General features: G+C 51.1%; 6 protein-coding genes across 6 annotated transcripts, besides 1 other annotated feature; 2 read left to right on the plus strand and 4 right to left on the minus strand.

The window, feature by feature from the left end:
• Positions 1-19032: part of a sequence feature (contig 1.113 1..316066(1)) that runs on past both edges of the window.
• Positions 317-2635, plus strand: ANIA_06887 (uncharacterized protein; the record flags this gene model as incomplete). The annotated part of the gene is made up of 2 exons (XM_659399.1): positions 317-427; positions 509-2635. 2 exons carry the CDS (start codon positions 317-319, stop codon positions 2633-2635), a joined length of 2238 nt encoding a protein of 745 aa, XP_664491.1.
• ANIA_06888 (aspartic protease prtB) lies at positions 3659-4979 on the minus strand (the record flags this gene model as incomplete). Its single annotated transcript, XM_659400.1, has 4 exons — positions 3659-3996; positions 4053-4277; positions 4327-4604; positions 4660-4979. The coding sequence occupies 4 exons, from the start codon at positions 4977-4979 to the stop codon at positions 3659-3661; spliced, it is 1161 nt and encodes a 386-aa protein (XP_664492.1).
• Positions 7407-10818, minus strand: ANIA_06889 (Zn(II)2Cys6 transcription factor domain-containing protein; the record flags this gene model as incomplete). Its single annotated transcript, XM_659401.1, has 6 exons — positions 7407-8222; positions 8275-8561; positions 8611-8658; positions 8705-9696; positions 9745-10591; positions 10668-10818. 6 exons carry the CDS (start codon positions 10816-10818, stop codon positions 7407-7409), a joined length of 3141 nt encoding a protein of 1046 aa, XP_664493.1.
• Positions 11467-13391, minus strand: ANIA_06890 (putative UV radiation resistance protein (UVRAG); the record flags this gene model as incomplete). Its single annotated transcript, XM_659402.1, has 2 exons — positions 11467-13245; positions 13311-13391. The coding sequence occupies 2 exons, from the start codon at positions 13389-13391 to the stop codon at positions 11467-11469; spliced, it is 1860 nt and encodes a 619-aa protein (XP_664494.1).
• ANIA_06891 (mitochondrial 54S ribosomal protein mL67) lies at positions 13667-15105 on the plus strand. Its single transcript, XM_659403.2, has 2 exons — positions 13667-14070; positions 14134-15105. The coding sequence occupies exons 1-2, from the start codon at positions 13780-13782 to the stop codon at positions 14914-14916; spliced, it is 1074 nt and encodes a 357-aa protein (XP_664495.1). The 5' UTR covers positions 13667-13779; the 3' UTR covers positions 14917-15105.
• ptcG (type 2C protein phosphatase PTC1) lies at positions 15673-17429 on the minus strand (the record flags this gene model as incomplete). The annotated part of the gene is made up of 2 exons (XM_659404.1): positions 15673-16101; positions 16158-17429. 2 exons carry the CDS (start codon positions 17427-17429, stop codon positions 15673-15675), a joined length of 1701 nt encoding a protein of 566 aa, XP_664496.1.

Below are 19032 nucleotides of genomic sequence, written 5' to 3' on the forward strand. Positions count from 1 at the left end.
CTCATACATAACATATATATATATAATCTCTATATTTCAAGCACATAGACTTTCTACTGAACTTTCTACTGACTTCTCTACTCTGGAGAGCTGTAATCAACGTGGCAGTGAAGTGAATGAATGCATAATCAGCTCGGAACCTCAGGCATCCGTCTCTCAAATAATCCCCCAGTTTCTTCCACCTTCGGACTCCACTCAGCTGTCAGACTCGAACTAATCCCTCTCCCCGTCGAATTTCGATGCCTTGCTCACCTATCGATTTAGATATCTCTTCGTTAGTCGATGCTGCGCCGCCATAGTTGCTCGGCGTCGCATTATGGCGGCTGTCAATCAAAATATGTTCGACGCTTGCGTCGCTATTGAGCAACCCCAAGGCCCAACTCTGCTGGTGCTGCCGCTGAATCTAATCGCGCAAATTGTCGCTTGTGTACGGCACCCTTTCTACTGACGCTCAAAAAACGAATGGGGGATAAGGGTTGAAACATGCAGCTAATGCGAGTTTTTGTAGTTGGACGATCCGAGCGATCTCGCTCGTTTATGCCGAACATGTCGAGTACTCAATTATATGGCTCTCCCTCAGCTCTACCAAAACCTCGTCTTGACCTCCTACGATAAGATCCGATACGTTGGCGACCAGCCGGAGGGCATGGGCAGCGCAAGTCCCTTTACAATGGGACTAAATGCCGTCATTACGCGACCGTACGCCACGCTCGTACGGTCGCTAACTCTACGGGGTGACTGGCGGGAGCAGGAGCTTGAAGAACATGCGCGTGTCGGACGGGTGCCGGATTCTTCAATGATGCTGAATATCACTGTCCGGGCTGCTGTGGATAGGATGCGGGACTTGGAGGACTTCCGGTGGGAGCTCAGCACGAAGATGCTCGAGACCGTGTACCTGGGGCTGGCGCAATTGCCAAAGCTGACCTCACTGACAATCAGGTTCCCGAGCAGTCGGCATCCGCGCCCAACGACTGTCATTCCGGCCCTGCCGCACTTGCGCTATCTCAAGATCACCAATATAGATCCGATCTGCTACCCGGACGATATATCGACGATGCTTTACAAGGCCAGGAAGCTGAGGGAGCTAAAAATGCACTGGTCGCCGCGAATGAGGAACATGCAAGAGCCGAGCGTGATGCTGCACGACTATTTTCGGAAGTGCATCTCAGCGAAGCAACCACTGGCACTTAGATCTCTAGGCTTGTCGAACCTGTACGCCCGGCATAGCGAAGACTTCAACGCCGCATTTGATAACGGCACGGTAGAGGAAGTAACTATGCTTCAGGAGGTCCGCTCGGAGCTGGCCAATCTGAACACATTTGTGGATAGCACATGGCCCGCGGCCCCTCCCAACAAACCGATGCGGCTGAAGAGTCTGAGAGCGAATGTCTTCAACCAAAGGCAAGCTGAATTTCTCGGGAGCTTTACCGGACTTGAGAGAATATATTTGGTCAGCTCGAGTACCGTTTCCGATAGCCTCAATTCGCCGCGGGAGCCACCAGTGACTTGTCCATCCGCAGCCACCCTTACACCACCCGCTTCAGAAAACACGAACTTGAACGGCTGCTCGAGAGACCTCATAATGTCCGCTGACTCTCCGTCTAACTTACCTGCCCTGCAAGCAAGGGTGCGAGATACTTCAATCAACAGCATCGTTCTCAACCACGCCGCCACGCTCCGACATCTGCTCCTTCCAGCCCGATGGGCGCTCTCCTCAAGCATAATAGCTCGCCTCGTCCACGCAAGTCCCCAGCTTGAGCAGCTTGCTTTCGCTGCGGAAATGTCAAGCATGGATACACTGGGACTTCTTCTTCCCTTTCTCCGCAACCTCCAAGCCCTGCGCCTTCTCGTCCCGACGGCCTCCTTGTCCACTGGAACAGATGAGGCCCGCATTTCACAACCAAAGCCTACAACTTCTAAACCATCCAAAGACACAGACGGTCTAGATCTTGGCGCCAGGTCATTTGCTGATTTCGTAGAACTGGACGATGAGATTCTCATCGAAAGGCTCGGCGAAGCACTCGCTGATCAACAACTATTCCAACGTCTTAAAGTCGTTGGATTTGGTCGCAAAGGGTTTGTTCTGGGCGAATATTATACCGTTTCTGTGGATCGACCACAGCCACAACCAGAGCCCCCACAAGGCGTCCAATCCCGAACACCAGCTGCATCCCGCGCACCGAGCGCCGAGGACAAGAGTCCGTCCTCCTACGTCGATTTCGAACAAACGCAAATGAATGGCATCAATGCAAGCCCTCCTAGTCCTGGCTCTAATCAAAACCATACTCTACCAGTGACAACGTCCTCAGCGAATTTGCCTCGACCTCAACAGAAGAAGAGCACATTACCGCCTTCAACACTCGGGAAACGAACCCGAGAAGAAGATCCCTCTGTCGTACCCGTCGACCAGCCGCCAGATCCAGGCCCGTGCCCAGAATCATGTTCAGGTTCAAGTTCAGGTTCATGCTCAGGGCCAAGCTCAACGTGGAACATGAACGAAGGTCTGAATTTTGATATGAACGAGTGTCTGTTGCCGGGTCCAAGGAATCGGGCGTTGAGACGCAAGATACAGCGCGTGGGATGGGACGTGCTAAAGCAGTGGGAGATCTGGGGGTTGGATACGCAGGAGCTTTGATTATGCTTCTCTCAACTGCTTTTACTTTTCTAATGATTGAAACCAAACCCTTACGAGCACAACGCATTATGCACCTCTCACGCACCATATTCGCTCTTTGCTATTCAGCTGAGCGCAATTCCGCCCATCAAAACGATACCCGAAGGAGCCCTGATGCTCTTTTCCATTATTTATCCACCTACCAGCATATTCATCTACCTTGCTACATACTATAATATACCCAGGCCGCGCAACGCGTCAATACAGACAACATAAACCGTCAAATCCTTATCTTTACTCATCCCTTTTATACTTCGCAAACGAGTACAAAAAGTCCAAACTATGTATCTCCCAATGTTGCTCCTTGCTCCGTCTTTCCTTTTATTCTGGCTGCGCTAGGCGGAAACCGGGATACCATACTGCAGTCATAGCAACATATCGCATTGTCCTGACACCTGTATTCGTTTGTGTTCCGTTCCGTTCCGTGTAGTTCTGCGGACTTGTACTATGCGCACTGTTTATACCATTCTGCAGCCCTTTCATTCGCCAGTCTTCAGTCCGCCGGAGTTAGGCGCAGCTGCATATACATGAGGGATCATCTAGATATTTGATCTTTGTATAGAATTAGGAATGGGTTATGATAGAAGTGTATAGGAATGTACTCTCTTCTCTACATACTGCGCAGCGACTTGTGTATGTCAAAGAAAGAACAGTACTCTTGAGTTTCATCCTGGAATCGAATTCAGGTTTCGGATTTCAGATTTCAGACTTCATTGATATCTGTCAAGATGCATTCATTAGGGTCTGCCTAGTGCACGACTTAATTTATTATTCCCAATATTAGTAGTGGTCTGAAAACGCATTGCTGTTTCCCTTGTATAGGGGAAAGACCATAGAAACAAAAGGTATCAAGAAGGCCGAATCCTAGCCGTTTCACGCCGTTATGCTGAAGGAAAAGAAAACTGGAAATGTTCAGGGATCAAAGCCACGCGTATTCAATTCAGATATGAAATTGAGCTGACCCAAATAACGGATATCTCAGGTCTAAGCCTGGGGCGCGAAGCCCAACTGAGGGCCCTCCGAGTCGAAAACAACGTACTGGCTTTTCAAGAAGACGTCGCCAAGAATTGAGAACGGGAGGCCCTGGTTATCCTGGATACCTCCGAAGCAGGTAGAGGAGCCATCGGTAACGGGGGCGTACTTGATGTGCTCGCCTGGGACAACGGCGTCGTAGCCGTTGATGGTGACAGTGAAGGACGGGAGTTCGGCGGAGCAAGGGAAGGTCCAACCACCGTAGAAGAAGTTGTTGAAGGCGAGTGGAACCTGAGAGTAATAGTCCTCTGCGATAGACTGGTCGATCATAATGAGGGTTGTGCCGGTATCTGTGAGATTGGTTAAAATGGCCAGTCGGGCTGGGGTTGGTATAGGCATGGCATACCCGCGATGGCGTCAAAGTCAGTCTCCCCTGCAGTTGCGGAAAACATCCAGAAGCCCTGAGAATTGTCCACATCTGTATAGGTAAGCTCGCCAGTGTATTTTGATTGGTCGATGTAGCCGAAATCGTAGGAACCAGGAGCCTGGTGCTTAAGTGTTACAGCAAACAGAGGAGATTCAAGCTGAGACTTTACGCTGTCGAAGAAGGTGGTCTGGGATTTCGGTTGAACTGGTGGCAAGTTAGGAAAATTTGGTCCAAGTATGTTTCAAGTACTCACCAGTGTTAATGGAGCTGAATGCTAAACCGAGCAAGCCATCGTTGTTTTGATCCCGGGTGAACTGTTCACTAATGTGTGAAGCGGCCTCGACTGCCTGCCCTGGCGCAGTGACGCCACCAACGGTGACGGTGTCTCTGTAAACATCACCACCGGCACTGCTGCCGTCGCCATATGAGATTTCCCAGCTGTATCCGGACATTCTGGTTCCATTATCGGATGGTTTGTAGACGCTGTGGCCTGTAGTCTGGGAAGACGGAAGCTCGTTGGAAAACACCCATCTATAGATATCAGCTCTAGGATTCGCACAAAAATTACAGCCAAATAAAGTATTACAGGTCCGCGGATCCAGTGTCAAAGTCTAGGTTCATTGTTGTGCCACCAACAGCGACTGGAGTCAAGTATTCAACGTCGTACTGTTCCGGGGTGGTCACAGCACTACCATGAGCCATAGCATCCTGGATGTGTGGAGGGACATTGCCGCCATATTTGGACAATGCATTGGCGTAAATCGCTGGAAGGTTGATGGTGCGTTTGGGAATCGCCCTCGTGAGTTGGTTGATCGTGAAGCCCTGGCGAGGAGGAGCCGCGGGCATCGCAGATGCTACGGCAGACAAGCCGAAGGCCGCTGCTGCAACTTTGCTGAAGACAACCATTTTCTATCTGACGTGCTGACCAGGACAATGAAGAGGCAAGAGGGTAGTGGATATGATTTCAAATAGTAGACCTAAGCAAAGGCGAAGCAGAGCAAGCAGAGAAACAAGAGCAAGCGAGTGGAAGCCGAGCCACTCCACTCAGGAGGGAGAGGATGGAGGCTGCTTTATAAACTGTGTACCCCTCAAGAGCTAGGAGGAACAGAAGGAGAGCATCGCAATCTGCGTGGACAACAGGTCCCACCTTTTCCGGGTGCTAGCAAAGCCCCGGAGTCCGGAGGAACTGCTGAGGGTACAGTCCTCGCCATACTTGGAAGCTCCGGGCGAAAATCTTGCTCATGGATGAGCACGTTATCGAGATCAAACCCATCCTGGGTTACACCAGGCTTAGATCAAACGTCACAGTCCAATAGCGCTGTAGGGAGTGAAACGCCCGCCGCTCTTTGACATGAGCGAACTCCTGTCAGGCACGAGGGGGACGAGGCAACCGAGCTGGCGAAGCCGCTGCGGAGTCGGCCGCTTTATTGCTTGTTCAGGGCCCAAGAAAGCTTCTTGGACGGATGGAGCCGTGAATCTTCGGGTATTGAGTTCTTTGCGGGGGCTTCTATACGACCTGATCCCACGATCCTCATTTGAGTGCGTGTCATTCAAGTTCAATCAACAGACTTGAGTGGAGGCGCAAAAAAGCCCGGCCGGCGAATTGCAAAAGAAGCCGGCAGCTTCAGCGGGCCAGATTGACGCAATGAGAGCTTAAGAAATGGCATGAAGATCAGGGGGCAGGCGGAGAGGGTCTCCTGTAGACTGCGGTGCGAGTTGATTCAAGTGACAAGAGGGGAAAGGCAGAGTCGAGTTAGAAGAGGAACAGTCCGGTCACATGTCTTCATGTCTCCCCCGCCTCTACTTTCACTTCTGGCATAAAACTTAACTTGATCCTATTTGAATTTCACAGCAGGTTCTAAGCGTTGGAGGCGAGATTTCGATCGAGCGATCGCGTACCATTCGGCAGTCTAGGCAAATTCCTGAGTAAGATCTCTCATCCCAGCCAGTGTTTAGGAGCGCAAAGACATCAATTGATCGCAGTGTACAGCATCGGGTTTGAATCTTCGCAGAATGGGCAACCCGACCTGACTCTACTGCTCTATGCCGTGACGACTTCCAGTCTCGATCCTATTTAATTACAAACAACTGCCTTTTCTGGAGCTCTCGTAAACGACTTCTCGAGGTGGACCCAGAGGTGAACCTCATGCTGTTACTGATCGTACCTTTGGGAGGAAAAGAGGGTCTTTAATCCCCGCCTTTTGGCCCCAATCGCAGGCCCTGAAATATTGTTATTTGTTGATGGGTCAGGAATCTAAAGCGTTCTATTAGAACGCTAAGCTTTAGGCCCGTCGATCACTGTAGACACACTGATGACCGCTTTGCAGAATACTGTATATTTCTGGCCTCCCATCCTTGTGCCTAGATAGGCCCGGAACTGTCAGGACTAAAGTGGAGAACCAAAAAGCAACCGTTCAGCTCGCAGCTGCAGTCTGCAGCCCGCAGGTCATACCCGTCTGCATGGACGTGGCGTCCGCCATTGACGAATTACCGACCAGCAATATCCTGAGGCTTCTTCACCTAGAGGAGTGATATTGAAGGACACTTGTCCCGCATCTTGACTTTATTTAGGGTACCAGCAGAGTTCACATGCTTGGGCTATACTCTACGGAACATTGTGGCAGTGTACTTGGTATGCGACCTGCCAGGTGGGGTTGTCTCAGGTCCCTTTGCTTCATCGCGCTTGCAGCTAGTGGTGCTACATGGCACAGCATATGCTGCCCATCTCAGTCATCCGAGAATGTACCGGGGTCAAAAACTAATTGCCTTTTAACAGCCAGTGTACGTTTCAATTCCCATTGATTCTGGTCACCTAGGTTCGGATTCAGATTTGGACGGACTTGAGGGGACCCGAATTCAACTCGATTTCAACCTGCATCAAGTGGTGGCACGTCCAATTCGCTATGGTAGTAGCAGGTGGGCCAGAGAGGAGAATACTCTTTGCGAAGTAGGCACCTTTTGATTAGGGTGATTTAAGGCTCCTATATAGTGGACTGTTTAAAAGGCGAGTATCCAAAAACGGCAGGTCGTAGAGCAAACTATATCCACAGCCGTATATATGTATTCGTGGCCACATTGATCATACAAATCATAAACGTATACATTATACCAAAATGTAAACGGACATTGACCACCCATGGAGCGTATTCCAAGCACAGGAGTATACAAACGAGCTCATATATTCATCAGTCAAGGCAAGGCAGGGCATCCAAACAAAGTCGAAGCCAACGACGGCAAGCCACGGCAAAAAAGCAGGAAAGAAAAAAAAAAGAGGCACCCAAGGGGCCGGATCTGCGATATCGTGAAGAGGGCAGTAATCCGCAATAAACCGTACTAAGGCTGTATAAACTGCGATGGCAGGCCACCGCCCGCCGAATCCAACCCAGTACCATCCCCACTAGTGCCGCCATCATATTGCTCATTGAGCAAAACCTCCAGCATATCGAACTCACCCACCATCGGGCCTGTCCCACCAAGCCCTTGATCCACGACCGCAGTCGAGGAGTTGAAGAACTGGTCTAGCGGAAGGGCGAACCAATCCGAGACACCTGGCTGCTCATTCATCGAGTGCGAGGGGAGATTGGAAGACGCTGAACCAGAATTTGGATTGGAAGGGTTCATCTCGCCTGAGGGCGGCGGGGAGCGGGGTTGGTAGAAGTTGTAATAGACAGATGGCGGGGGTGGCATAAAATTGACGTTGATGTTGGAGGAGTTGATGGGTTGGGCGGGAATTCCAGCTAGAGGGTCGTGGACCGAGGTTAGGGGTGTCGACGATGGAGGATGGGCGTCTGCATAGCCGCCTATTTGATTGTTATGTGTTGATTGCGCAGACGGCCAGGTGTGGCTGTTGTTCAGGCCATCTCGACGGCCAAGCGGGCCTTCTCGTGAACGAGGCGAGTGGGCTCGAGACGTTGGGGCGGAGGCGCGATCCTGGCCGGCGCTGGTGCTGTCGTTGTCACCACTGCGGTCCAGGGGGGCGAAACGGAGGAAGCGTGTGCGGATATTAGTCGTGAGGAGCTCCAGCAGGCGGGCGATGGCGTGGCTGAGGTGGATGTCGTCGACAACACATGTTCGGAGTGCTTCAACGGTGCGGTCCTGAAGGTCGAGGGAGACACGCACGTCATCTTCTTTCGCACCGAGGGTGAACGTCTAAGATGTTTAGATGCGGAGTCGCAACATTCAGATTCAGAAAAAGACTTACCTTAAGAATGAAGATCATGCCAGACAGAATCCGAAAGCACGTCCGGACAGGAGCATGTTTCAAATGGTCCCCTGGGACCAAGCCCTCGAGCACTGTGGTCAGAATCCTTCGCGACGCATCAACGACTTCTTGAATAAAAGGCTCATTGACGCGGTACAATTCCATTAGCACATGGAACGACGCGTTATTTGATGCTGACGGCTTATTCTGAGCCTGAGCGGCCTCGTTGGACATTGTCGTCCACCGATCGACCACAGCCTGCAATGCTAAAGAGTTGACGTATAAACCTTGAGAGAAGTAAGCCAGGTGGTCATAAGTTTCGAGAAGGAAACGTACGTGTGTATTCATATTCAATCATCAATATATGTCTCATTGCAGGGTGCACTGATATGGTTAGCATTTGTCCAATGAAAGGCAAATATGCACCTACACTCAGTCGAATCAATGTTCTGTCGCCATTCTCGGAGGAAAGGCTGGAATCGATCAATCTGGTCGCGGTAACGGCCGCTTCTTATCAAATCAGAAGTCTGTTCGTTAGATGCGAACAGGAGCTGGTTGCTTTGATACATGATCTTGGATATTCCAAGCCAACAATCATGCATTTTGTCAACCTCATTGCCTTTCACGCCGGTTAGTGGCGTCGGCTGGATATCATCGGTCCACTGTGGTAGTGGGAGCATAGAAGGTATGCCCAAACGGCCACTGCTCTGCGTAATATACACAAGGATAAGTCGACGGAGACGACGCTTTCGCGTTTGCTCAGCTGGCGGTTCTGCTGATAATTTGGTATCGTTCTTTTGGTCAAACACACCGAGCTCGAATGCTAATGCTTGAGCAGTACTGAGTAACATCCATGACATCCGGTCCGACCGCCAGGCTGGCTCTAGCCACGTCTGGAAGGCCAGTCTGCCCTCAGGCGCACCACTAGAGCTTCGCTGCGCTGTGGTCTCACCGTCATTATCTAATTCTTTGTCGTACCGGCCAGCCTGGGCATCCAGATCAAGTAATGCGTTCTCATCGTCTCCAGGAGGAAAATGTAGATTCCGCGGGTGCCAGTCCGTAAGTATCAATAACGCTTCAATCGTGCCCAAAGATCTCAGATTACCCTTATGATTAACCTTCGCTGAGGAGGGAGCTAAATCAAAGGAACGAGGTTTGTTGATCCCAATGCCGTTGCCGCCAAACTTTTCCTGGCCCCAAAACAGACGCTCAATCATCCCGCGCAAATATGACCAGAGGCGATCATGAATGTAGAAGGCACGGGAGTTCGCACCATCTCCGCTTGGTTTCATATGTCTTGAAGCAGTGGTCAATATAGTCACCGCCAGAACCGGCTCGTCAGTAAGTAGGGTACGATGTGTCGACGGGTGTGAGAAATCAGGAATAACGATTGGACTTAGAGGTGCGAGATGCTCGTAGTAGCTGATATGGTTAATGCAGAGGAAACTTTAAGAGGTAACGGCAGCTTACTAGGCAACGTAGGCCATTGACTCTTCAACAGAGAGCCAACCCGCACGGACGAAACGTAGTCGTGACCATGCCTTGACAGCATCTAGATAGCCCGAGTCTGAGGGACGGCCGGTAGAACTCGTTCGGTTGTCGGCGAGAGACTCTCCAGAAAGGAGCGCATTGCTCTGGTAATAGTTTCCAGTTTGCGCAGTTCCCGATCTATGTTGCCGTGAAAATGATCCGCCCGTGCTTCTTGGAGTTCCCGCTTGCGTCATGGACGATATGGGTGACGCGAACGAGGAGGCCGACTGGCGCGTCGCAGCGTAGCGGAGGTCCTCTGTCCTTCCTGCTGCTTCTGACAGAAGATGTAAAGCGTCATGGCTGTTGCTGATCGCGGGCGACAGTAGCTCGACGGCGGTGCGGTTCATCATGGGCTGGTTGCCCTCAAGGCTAAACCTCGAGACGGAAGTCCTGTCCCCAGCAGAGTACGCCGGGTGCCTTGTATTCCTGACATCGGAGAACTGGGCTGTAGATGTAGACGGATTTGCCGTGTAATGTTGGCTACCATTGCTCGGTGCCGGTAGATGGCCGTTGGAAGGGGATTTATTAAGCCACTTTTGCTGCGATAGATTGGGCGTATCGAAGGACGGTTCAACCTGGGGATAAGAGGCTGATCTTTCGCTTGGGGAAGCCTCAATTTTCGCTGCGGCATCTCCGACCATCATACGCTTATCGCGACGAAGAACATCGTCAACGGCACTGCCTTCAACATCGGAAGTCTTGCGTTTGCGCCGCGTGGCGGAGAACTCGCAGCGCTTACTCTCACGTCGACATCGTACACATGGCGGCGGACGAGGATTATCGACACCTAAACGACCAGAGCATCAGCATTCGAATCCCGGTGTTTCGGTAATGGCTGCGTTCCCCGCAAGAGATGGACTCACTCCCAAGGTCACACTTGACTTTGCGTTTGCGACACGGGTCGCAGGCCTGATAGCCGCGACGGTGCTGGGGACCTGTAGGGGACGGCGACCTGCGCGCAGAGGTTTCACGAGAATAAAGGCCGTTGTCCTGCTGCCCGTCGTGTGTCGCCATCATCACTAGAAAATCCACCCAGGCTAGGCACAGATGGAGTGGATGGGGAGCAGTCTGGGGTTTGCCGATGCAAAGCGACGACGACCGCTAGAAAGCGTCGAAAGCGGTGGGGACGTTTGGGGTCAGGAAGGGTTGTTTATTATCAGCCGCCCTCGCCCTCGGGGACTTTTCAGCTGCACGGAGAAATCTAGGAGTACGGAATCCTCGATTAAAAGAGTGTTGAGGACTCGTTACCCATTCTGAAATCGCAGCCTAGTGCTGAATGCGGGGTAGAGAAGAGTAAGAATTCCCTCGCCTTGAGTGGACTCGGTAGACTGCGATGCGAAGCGGAGAGGTCCAGTGGTCGTGACCCTGTTATCAATTGGAATGCCAAACTTTTCCAACCCCTGTTCGTTTAATTAAGCCATTCTTCTTCCCAAGGTGTTCTTTACGAACCTAGCCAATTCAATGCCACTAAGGGATGCAACTAGATATATGTACAAGGCCTGTTCAGAAACACTAGCTACCAACCTATTACTGTACAAGTAGGCTAAACAAGCCCGATCGCAAACTAAGACGCTGCAGCTAAATCAATTAATTGTACATATAACATATTCCTCTGCGGATCATACATTAGCCAAGCGGCATAGTTACATGGCCGTTGCCCCGTCAAGCCACACCAAACGAAGCTGATGCTGATCCGCTCGGAACGGGGGCAAAAGGTTTCTTCCCCTTGGCTAGTGCCATGTCTCCATTCACTGTCGATATTGGACTCACCCCTCGTCGATGATTGCCAGTCTCGCCGTACACAGCGCTGTCTTCGCTGCCACGGCGGGAGAGGCTGGGAGTCAGACGTCCTGGAAGTAGGCCACGAATCCCTCCAGCCTTCCTTGCAGGAATCTCCGACGACCGTGCTGTGAGGACATACAGAAGATATTTCAGGTTCGGCAGCGTGTGTCGAATATCTAGCACCCGCAGACCCTGTTTATTTAGCAGGAACTCGATATCTTTGTTCAGTAAGAATACTCCATATTCGAACCGATACTGCACATTAACCGGGTGGAGGGGGTATGTCCTCTGTGGGAGAGAAGTAGACACGGGGTCGTGGATCAGCGAGTTTGAGAGGTGCGGCGTGATTGGATATGGTACGGGGATGGAAAGGTAGAATGACAGTAAATATACTAGGTGCGCAGTATACCCGAGCGCTGCTGCCACTGCGTCTCGATCGACATCGACAAAGTTAGAGTTGGGAAGAGCTATGCCAGCAATGGTGAAAGCAAGTGGTTTATCACGGATCGGCTCAATCGGATAGATATCGAGAATATCCTCAGATATGCGTCGGATCTGGCCCTTGGTTTCTTCTGTATTTTGGTCGAGCAATCTCATGCTGGAGCCAAGTTTCGTTCGTGCGTCAGGAAGATGGCTGCGCACTATTTCCCAACTGCGAGTGCCATTCTCCATGGCGTCTTTTCTAGCATTGATACTAGCAATCAATTCTTCCTTGCGTTTGGTAGCCAAGCGCAATTGCTTGCGCTGACTTGAAACTGCGTTCCTAGTGAGGTTGAGTTTATCCTTCGCCCGGGACGCTTTGCTCGTCGTTCGCACAGCATCTTGATTCTTTTCCAGAATTGAGCTAATCTGTGATTCAAGCCTTTCCCTTGTAATCAAAGCATCCTGGATACATTCGTCCAGATTTGCAAGTCGCATCAGGGCGTCGTACGATGATGTCGGTACAGCTGTATCACTGGGTTTGGAACTCACTGTAGGTAACGGCGTCCACATGGGCGGAATGTCGGTCAGATTGGTGTACACCCCATCCGGGAAATGAAAGAGGACGGAATTCGCAGGTAGAGGTTGATGAAAGTTATCCAACGACCGTCCCAAGAATTGAAGCGACTGCAGATGTAGTTGTAACTCCACTAGCATCATATAATCATCCATAGTCGCAGTCTTTACCCACAATTTCAGAGTGAGGTAGTCTAAGCGCGAAACAGATGGCCCGCAAGAATTGAGGTCAAATGCTCGAAAGTTTGGATTCATCGCATTCTCCACAACTTCGCTCACATACACGGGCTCGTGGATACCGTCGCAATGTATCGAGAACCAGGTGTTTGCTATCCGGCCACGCGTTATATCCTCTAGCTTTACCTGTCGCATTTGTGGATTAGGATCGCTCCAGGGCAGTGTACTCTGTCGACGGGCTTGCCGCAAAGGAAGTCGCTGCTGGGTACGACCATTCTCATTGCTGGATGCTGGGGAGGACTTCAGATTCGAGAACGATCGCGAGTAGTTGAGGGTTCGATTAGCCTCTTGCGCAAGTATCTTTGACGGCGACTGCAAAGAGTTTGGGATATCCTCGTCGTCGATTGTTTTCCCTCGAGCCCGGCTAGGAGGGTTGACCACAAGATTACGGACGGAAACACCTGTCAGATGTCGCAGCTTTCGGCTCTATACACGGGAATCATCAGTTTTTTGGCAAGTTAATCAGTAGCTCCTTGCAGACGGAAACCCACCGCTGGGAAGTGAAATGGTCTGTCGCGGCGACTGCCAGCATCGTCATTGATCAGCCCATCCGTGATGTCGGCTGTCGCCATTGCGAGCCGTGAAGGGAGCTCAATCGTACTTCTGTCTTCATCCAGTCGTCATGCAAGTCAATCACGGTGATACAAGAACAACCGCGCCGAGTTTATGTGGTAACAAGATAAGGGCGACCGCCTGGAGGTTGAGTTGAGGTCGGGACCTCCCATCTCCACTTGGACAGCTGCCGGGTTTAGTCTCGAGGCGGTTTCCCCCGTTCGGATTCCCGCCGCCGAAAAATTGATGATTCGCCCTTCACCTTCCAACCTTTCCGCCGGACAGACCACCTCACGAACAGCCAAATCACTCGGCTACCTGCAATGCTATAGAGTGACTCTTGCTTCCCTCCTTCGACGACCGATTTTGACACACTAGACGCGAGGCGCAGACCCGCGTTTGGCCGCAATGGCCTCACAACCAGTCCAGAAGAGGACTCTCAAGGGGACATTCGAAAAGATCCTAGATCCCACCAAGATCGGTACCTGGAACATTGTCCGCCGTCCTCCTATCGAGAATCACAGTATTATTCAGGGCAAGGCTCGTGAGCAAAATTCCAATGCATTCAAGACACATCAACAGAAGGAGGGTGTGCGGTTACGGAAGGCCATCAACGCTTTAACACACGGGAAAAACATCTTTGTTTACCATAACATCCGCACAAATCAAGTTGTGTATTCGTTGACGCGATACCTGGAGGTAAGTGCTATCTTTTCAGACCGATATTGCTTTTCTTACTGACGCCGTCGTTCCTTTCTGTAGAAAAACAACGTCCTCCGTCAACTGCTATACCACGGTAAAAAGACCGTCCCAGCGACCCTCCGAAAGGACATGTGGGTTCCCTACTTTTCCGTCCACTTTAACGACTCTAAGGTCGGTCTTCGCGCATACCATCTCCTCCGTGAATTTTCCATGCAGCGCCAGCTAGACCCGCCACGAGAAATGATCACCATCACAGAGGAATTTCTGAGCAGGAAACGGCCGCGAAGCCCGGAAGAGGCCAAAGAGTTCGACGATAAATACAACGACAAAATTGGCTGGCTGATGGAGAAGAAGGACCGGGCGCGTGCTGTCATGGACCAAAAGGCTACCAGCGTCGCCGATATTTCGGCCGTTTTGGCTATCCAAGAACAGGAAATCAAGGATGGGTTTGCCGATGGTAAAAGGGGTTACTTGAGTCGTACCGCGAGAAGACGTCGCCGGGAAGCTCGCAAGAAGGAAGAGGCGAAGCGAATTGAGCATGCTGAGCGCATCGCCCAGTTCGAATCCACCCTGAGCACGAACCAAGTCACGTACAAGATCCAGGAGGCCGCAGACTCGACTGAAGGCGCCACAGCCCCATCCCCTGGTGACGCCGTGAAAATCCTCTGGTCTGATCTTCACTACGCCCGGTACGCTGAAAGCTGGCCGGAACGGGTCCGTCACGGCGAGTTGGATCTCAGCCGGGATCATGTGATGCCGGGAGCGAAGCCCGTCTATGGCGTTGAGATTCTCGCGGACAGGCAATTCAGGGAGAGAAAAACGGAGGAGGAAACCACAGCCTAGATGCGTCGAGCTAGCTACGGCTCCCTGGACTTTGTATTTTCTACCGGTCGGTGATGGCCTTTGTGTGGATATTGGATATCTCTTTTTCTACTCTTGCGCTATGTTGTCGGAGAGGCTTCAGTTGTCTCTCTCGCAGTTGTATTTTTAGATTTAAGACTTCCTCCTGGATGCTGGGAATCGAATGTGAACTGAGTTTAGGAGGCCAAAAATATTTTGTCTCGGCCAACGTTTAGGTCTTTGTAGTTGCCCACAACAAACGAAGGAACCCTGTCCCTTTCCTCGTATATCCAGAATTGCCAATTATATTTGCTCCATACCAATATGAGATACAAGTACACGGAGAGGCTGAAACGCAATCGAGCGGCACAATGAGACGGTTGTCAAAATACCTACATTCACCGACTGTGGCTAGCTTCACAGAACAGACAGAAACAATAAGCCAGGTAAGAAGCCTCACCTCAAACCAAGGAGAAAATGGCACATTGCAAGATGGAACCATCTGCATAACCAAAATCTAACATACGGGTTCGGTGATAGATAAGAGACCTCTTGCGGTTCGCGATCAACGCCAGCCGATACCTAAGCCATGAAATAGTGTAGGGAAAAAAAAAGTAAAATATGTAAAATCAGCAGTACAAATGATGACGAGAAGGAGAATATGATTTCGACTGCAAAATGTTCATAGCTCCAAGCCTTGCTTCTATTTCTTCTTAGATGGCACTCAAGATCTGCATTCGTAATATGTTTGTTGCTTGCTCATGTACTGTCGCTCGAACCCGGCTTGTTCGGCTGATTGAGTGTAGCCGCTGGGGCATTTGGCGAGGCAGATAATATGGACTCCGGTACTTCCTCTGGTGTGCATTCTTCTGCCTCATCGTGAACTTTCTTGAGCGTTTCCGATTCATCTGCTATTCCAGTGTTGGCCATGCTCTTCCTAGCTCCTTCGACAATCTTATCGGTCTCGCTTAAACCACGCGAGGAGCGGCTCTCCCACCCAGCCAGGTCGACTGCTTGACTAGCAACTTCGCGGTGGCGGTCTGCATAGAGACGAATCACCATACAGGAAAGGTTGTCAGTGCTGAACCGCGCAAGGGCATGATCAACCAGAATCTTCGATGCCTCCTGGGCATCAGACACATTGCGAATCAAATCGACAGCCTCTTGATCACTACATACATCCCAGAGCTGCAAAGAACTATTAGCTCAATCGAAATCCGTGCTAGAAACGCATGTTGACTTACCCCGTCACAGGCCAAAATGATGAACTCGTCAAGGTCTGGCTGGATGACAGTCTCTGTTGTGTAAGGATGCCCAGTAACAAGATCTTTGATATAGGCATCGCCAAGGGCTCTAGTTACAGCGAGAACTCCGTTAACTCGATTATTGAGAATCAAGCCTCCCGCGTTAGCAATCCTTCTCCCTTCGTTCTCATCACTACCCTTGTGATCGTAAGACAGGCGAAGGGCTTTGCCGTTCCTACACAGTATCACACGGGCATCGCCAACATTGGCTGTATATAGGACACGCTGGCGAATCGCCTTTTCGCGTAACTTGGGGGGAATAGCAGGAACCGGGGTAGCGGCGGCTTCCTGGGTAGGGGTGTCATCTGCCTTTGAATCCGCTCCGGCCTTGGTCGCTGCCACGGCTGCCGGCCCGATGGCGGACGAACCGGTCACGGAACTTGGGGTGGGAATTCTATCTTCCCATCTGAGTAATGCGACAACCGCAGTGCAACCGCTATTCTTAACCGGCAGCTTTTCCAGCTGCTGGTCCACGGAAGTAAATGTTTGGTCGAGAAGCTCGGGAACAGGCGCATTTATGTTCTTGCGCATTACGTCTTCCAAGATAAGATGCAACTTCTTTCCACACCATTGGGCAGCAAAAGTTCCTGCATGGCCATCGAAAATTGCGAAGTAGCCATTATCTGTTTCAACAATGGGCGTCAATTCTCCGGTCTTTGGCGAAGCGTCGCTAGGATGCGAGCTCTGATCAGAATCATCATTTTGCGCTGACGGTACAGGGTTACCAAGGAAATTATAAAGATAGGCATGGGTATCTTCCATAGTCCGGCGACATTTTTTGTTCCGGTCCTCTGTAACGCCGACTCTGAAAGATGATCGAGGAGTTGGTGAAGATTCGCCCGCGGAATTATTCAGTGAGCCCTGTGGAACGTTGAGCGCTGGGTCCATATTTCCGTATCTGTGTAAGGAAGACTCTGGAAGCGAAGAACTGAGCGCGCTTTCGGTTCGGGGGCTACTAAGGCTCAGGGAGTTTTTTGCGTTTGCGAAAAATGATGCTGCCTTTGAGACCGTACTGCTTCGGCGCTTCTTGTCGCCGCCAGGGCTCTGTTCCTCGCTTGCTCTGCGTCCGAAGAAACTAGTGGGAGGGGGTGATTTCGCTTGAGATCCAACGGTACCCTCGGTCTGAATACTGAGCGACGGTGTATTTATGGGACCTGATCGGGGGATAGTATCTGATTTATCTTTGGGTGGGCTCGAGGAGCCACTGAACATCCTGTTCAGCAAGCCACCCTGACCAGAAAAACTTCTTCGCTTACTTCCTGCCAGCTTGAACGACTTCCGATTTCAGTTTTGCAGGTGCGGTGAGAATTCGAGTCAGCGAAGAGAGGACAGCGGGCGATTTCTCGAGCGACAAGGCTGAGATAGTATCTCAGCGGAAGAATCGCGGCGGAACCGAGGGGAAGCGCTGGATAAGAGGTATACGGTCAGCAACTAGAATTATGCAATGACATCTGTTGAAACTGGGGGTTTGACTGGGTGCGTAGCTATTCTGAAGCCTCAAATGACGCTCGATCAGCACTGTCATCGGATGATGCTCGCTACCATCACAACAGGGATTAAAGCTCCCTTCCGGAAAACCCGACAACAGTAACCAACTGAGGCCAAGTAGGGGTTCAAATGGATCGCCACATGCTTTTCTGTCCGTCCTGGGCTGAATGGGCGGATTTGTTTGTTTCGGGCACGGCGAGCGATAGCCCACCCCGCTGCGCGCTTGGAAAGATCACAAGCCTTGCGGAGTTGGAAGGATTCGAGGCACTCACGGAAACACTAGGTATTGGAGAGTATAACCCCCTGGACTGGCAGAAGCTATAGCGACCCCGACTTGTCAGAACGGCAGTAGACGTGAGGAGCCTTGGAGGCGGATGGGGATTGATCGATATTTATTAATAGTAGTTGCATACACTGCAGTAAGGTGAGATTGCCCAGAACGAGATGCCACCGGCACTGGGGGCTTCCAATCATCGCCGGTAGCGTCGGATTTAACGGTTAACGTGACCACGAACGGGTGGAGCCCAAAACAACTTATAATTTTATAAGAGAGTCAGATTCGTTGATTACTTTCCAATGAAGAAATCAAGAGCATATTACTTTTGCGTACACGAGAACCCGCAAACCGGGGGGTTGTTTAGAATCCGATGACAGCTTCCTAACGTAGTGACCCATTCTTCCGTACGGTTGTTTAGGGGTTCGCCTCAGCGTGGGATGGAGGATGGCGTCAGTGGATGGGGGCGTCACGGATCGGCCGTACTATGTAAACAACTACCCCGAACTATCATTGATCTGAAAGATCTGGTGCCCAGCTTATACTATCTTTTCCTTACCTACGTCGGCACCCCCAGGTCAAAGATGCTACTAGCCTCAATCAGGGTCCTGTACCAATTTGCCTATTTACCTAAGCTGTTCCTACTTCATGATATTGGGCCGGGGTCGCTTGGCGCCTACCGAAAAGGCAAGACGCCTGTATGCCACGTGATATGACGTACAAAAGGACTAAAAGACAGGACTGACTTTCCAAGCGGAATTGAGTTGGCTGGGCCCCAGGATAGGCGAGACTCAGGGCTGCCGGGCCGTTATGCCTCATTGGGGCTCTTGTCGGGCATTACAGCAGGTTCAGGGGCCCGTTCAAGAAGGGGTGTCTTGTCTTGCCTATCCCACATGGAGTGTCAGTTTTGACTAATAGATTAAAACAGGGCCACTTTTCGGTGGAATATATAGTTGCGGCGCTCGAGATTCCCTACAGCAATTGAAGTCTTTCAATCTACACCGTTCCAAGACTTCAACGGACAATCACCATTAATAGGCAGGGGATAAAACA

The sequence above is a fragment of the Aspergillus nidulans genome, chromosome I (genome assembly GCF_000011425.1).
Source record: "Aspergillus nidulans FGSC A4 chromosome I".
Taxonomy (NCBI): Eukaryota; Fungi; Ascomycota; class Eurotiomycetes; order Eurotiales; family Aspergillaceae; genus Aspergillus; species Aspergillus nidulans.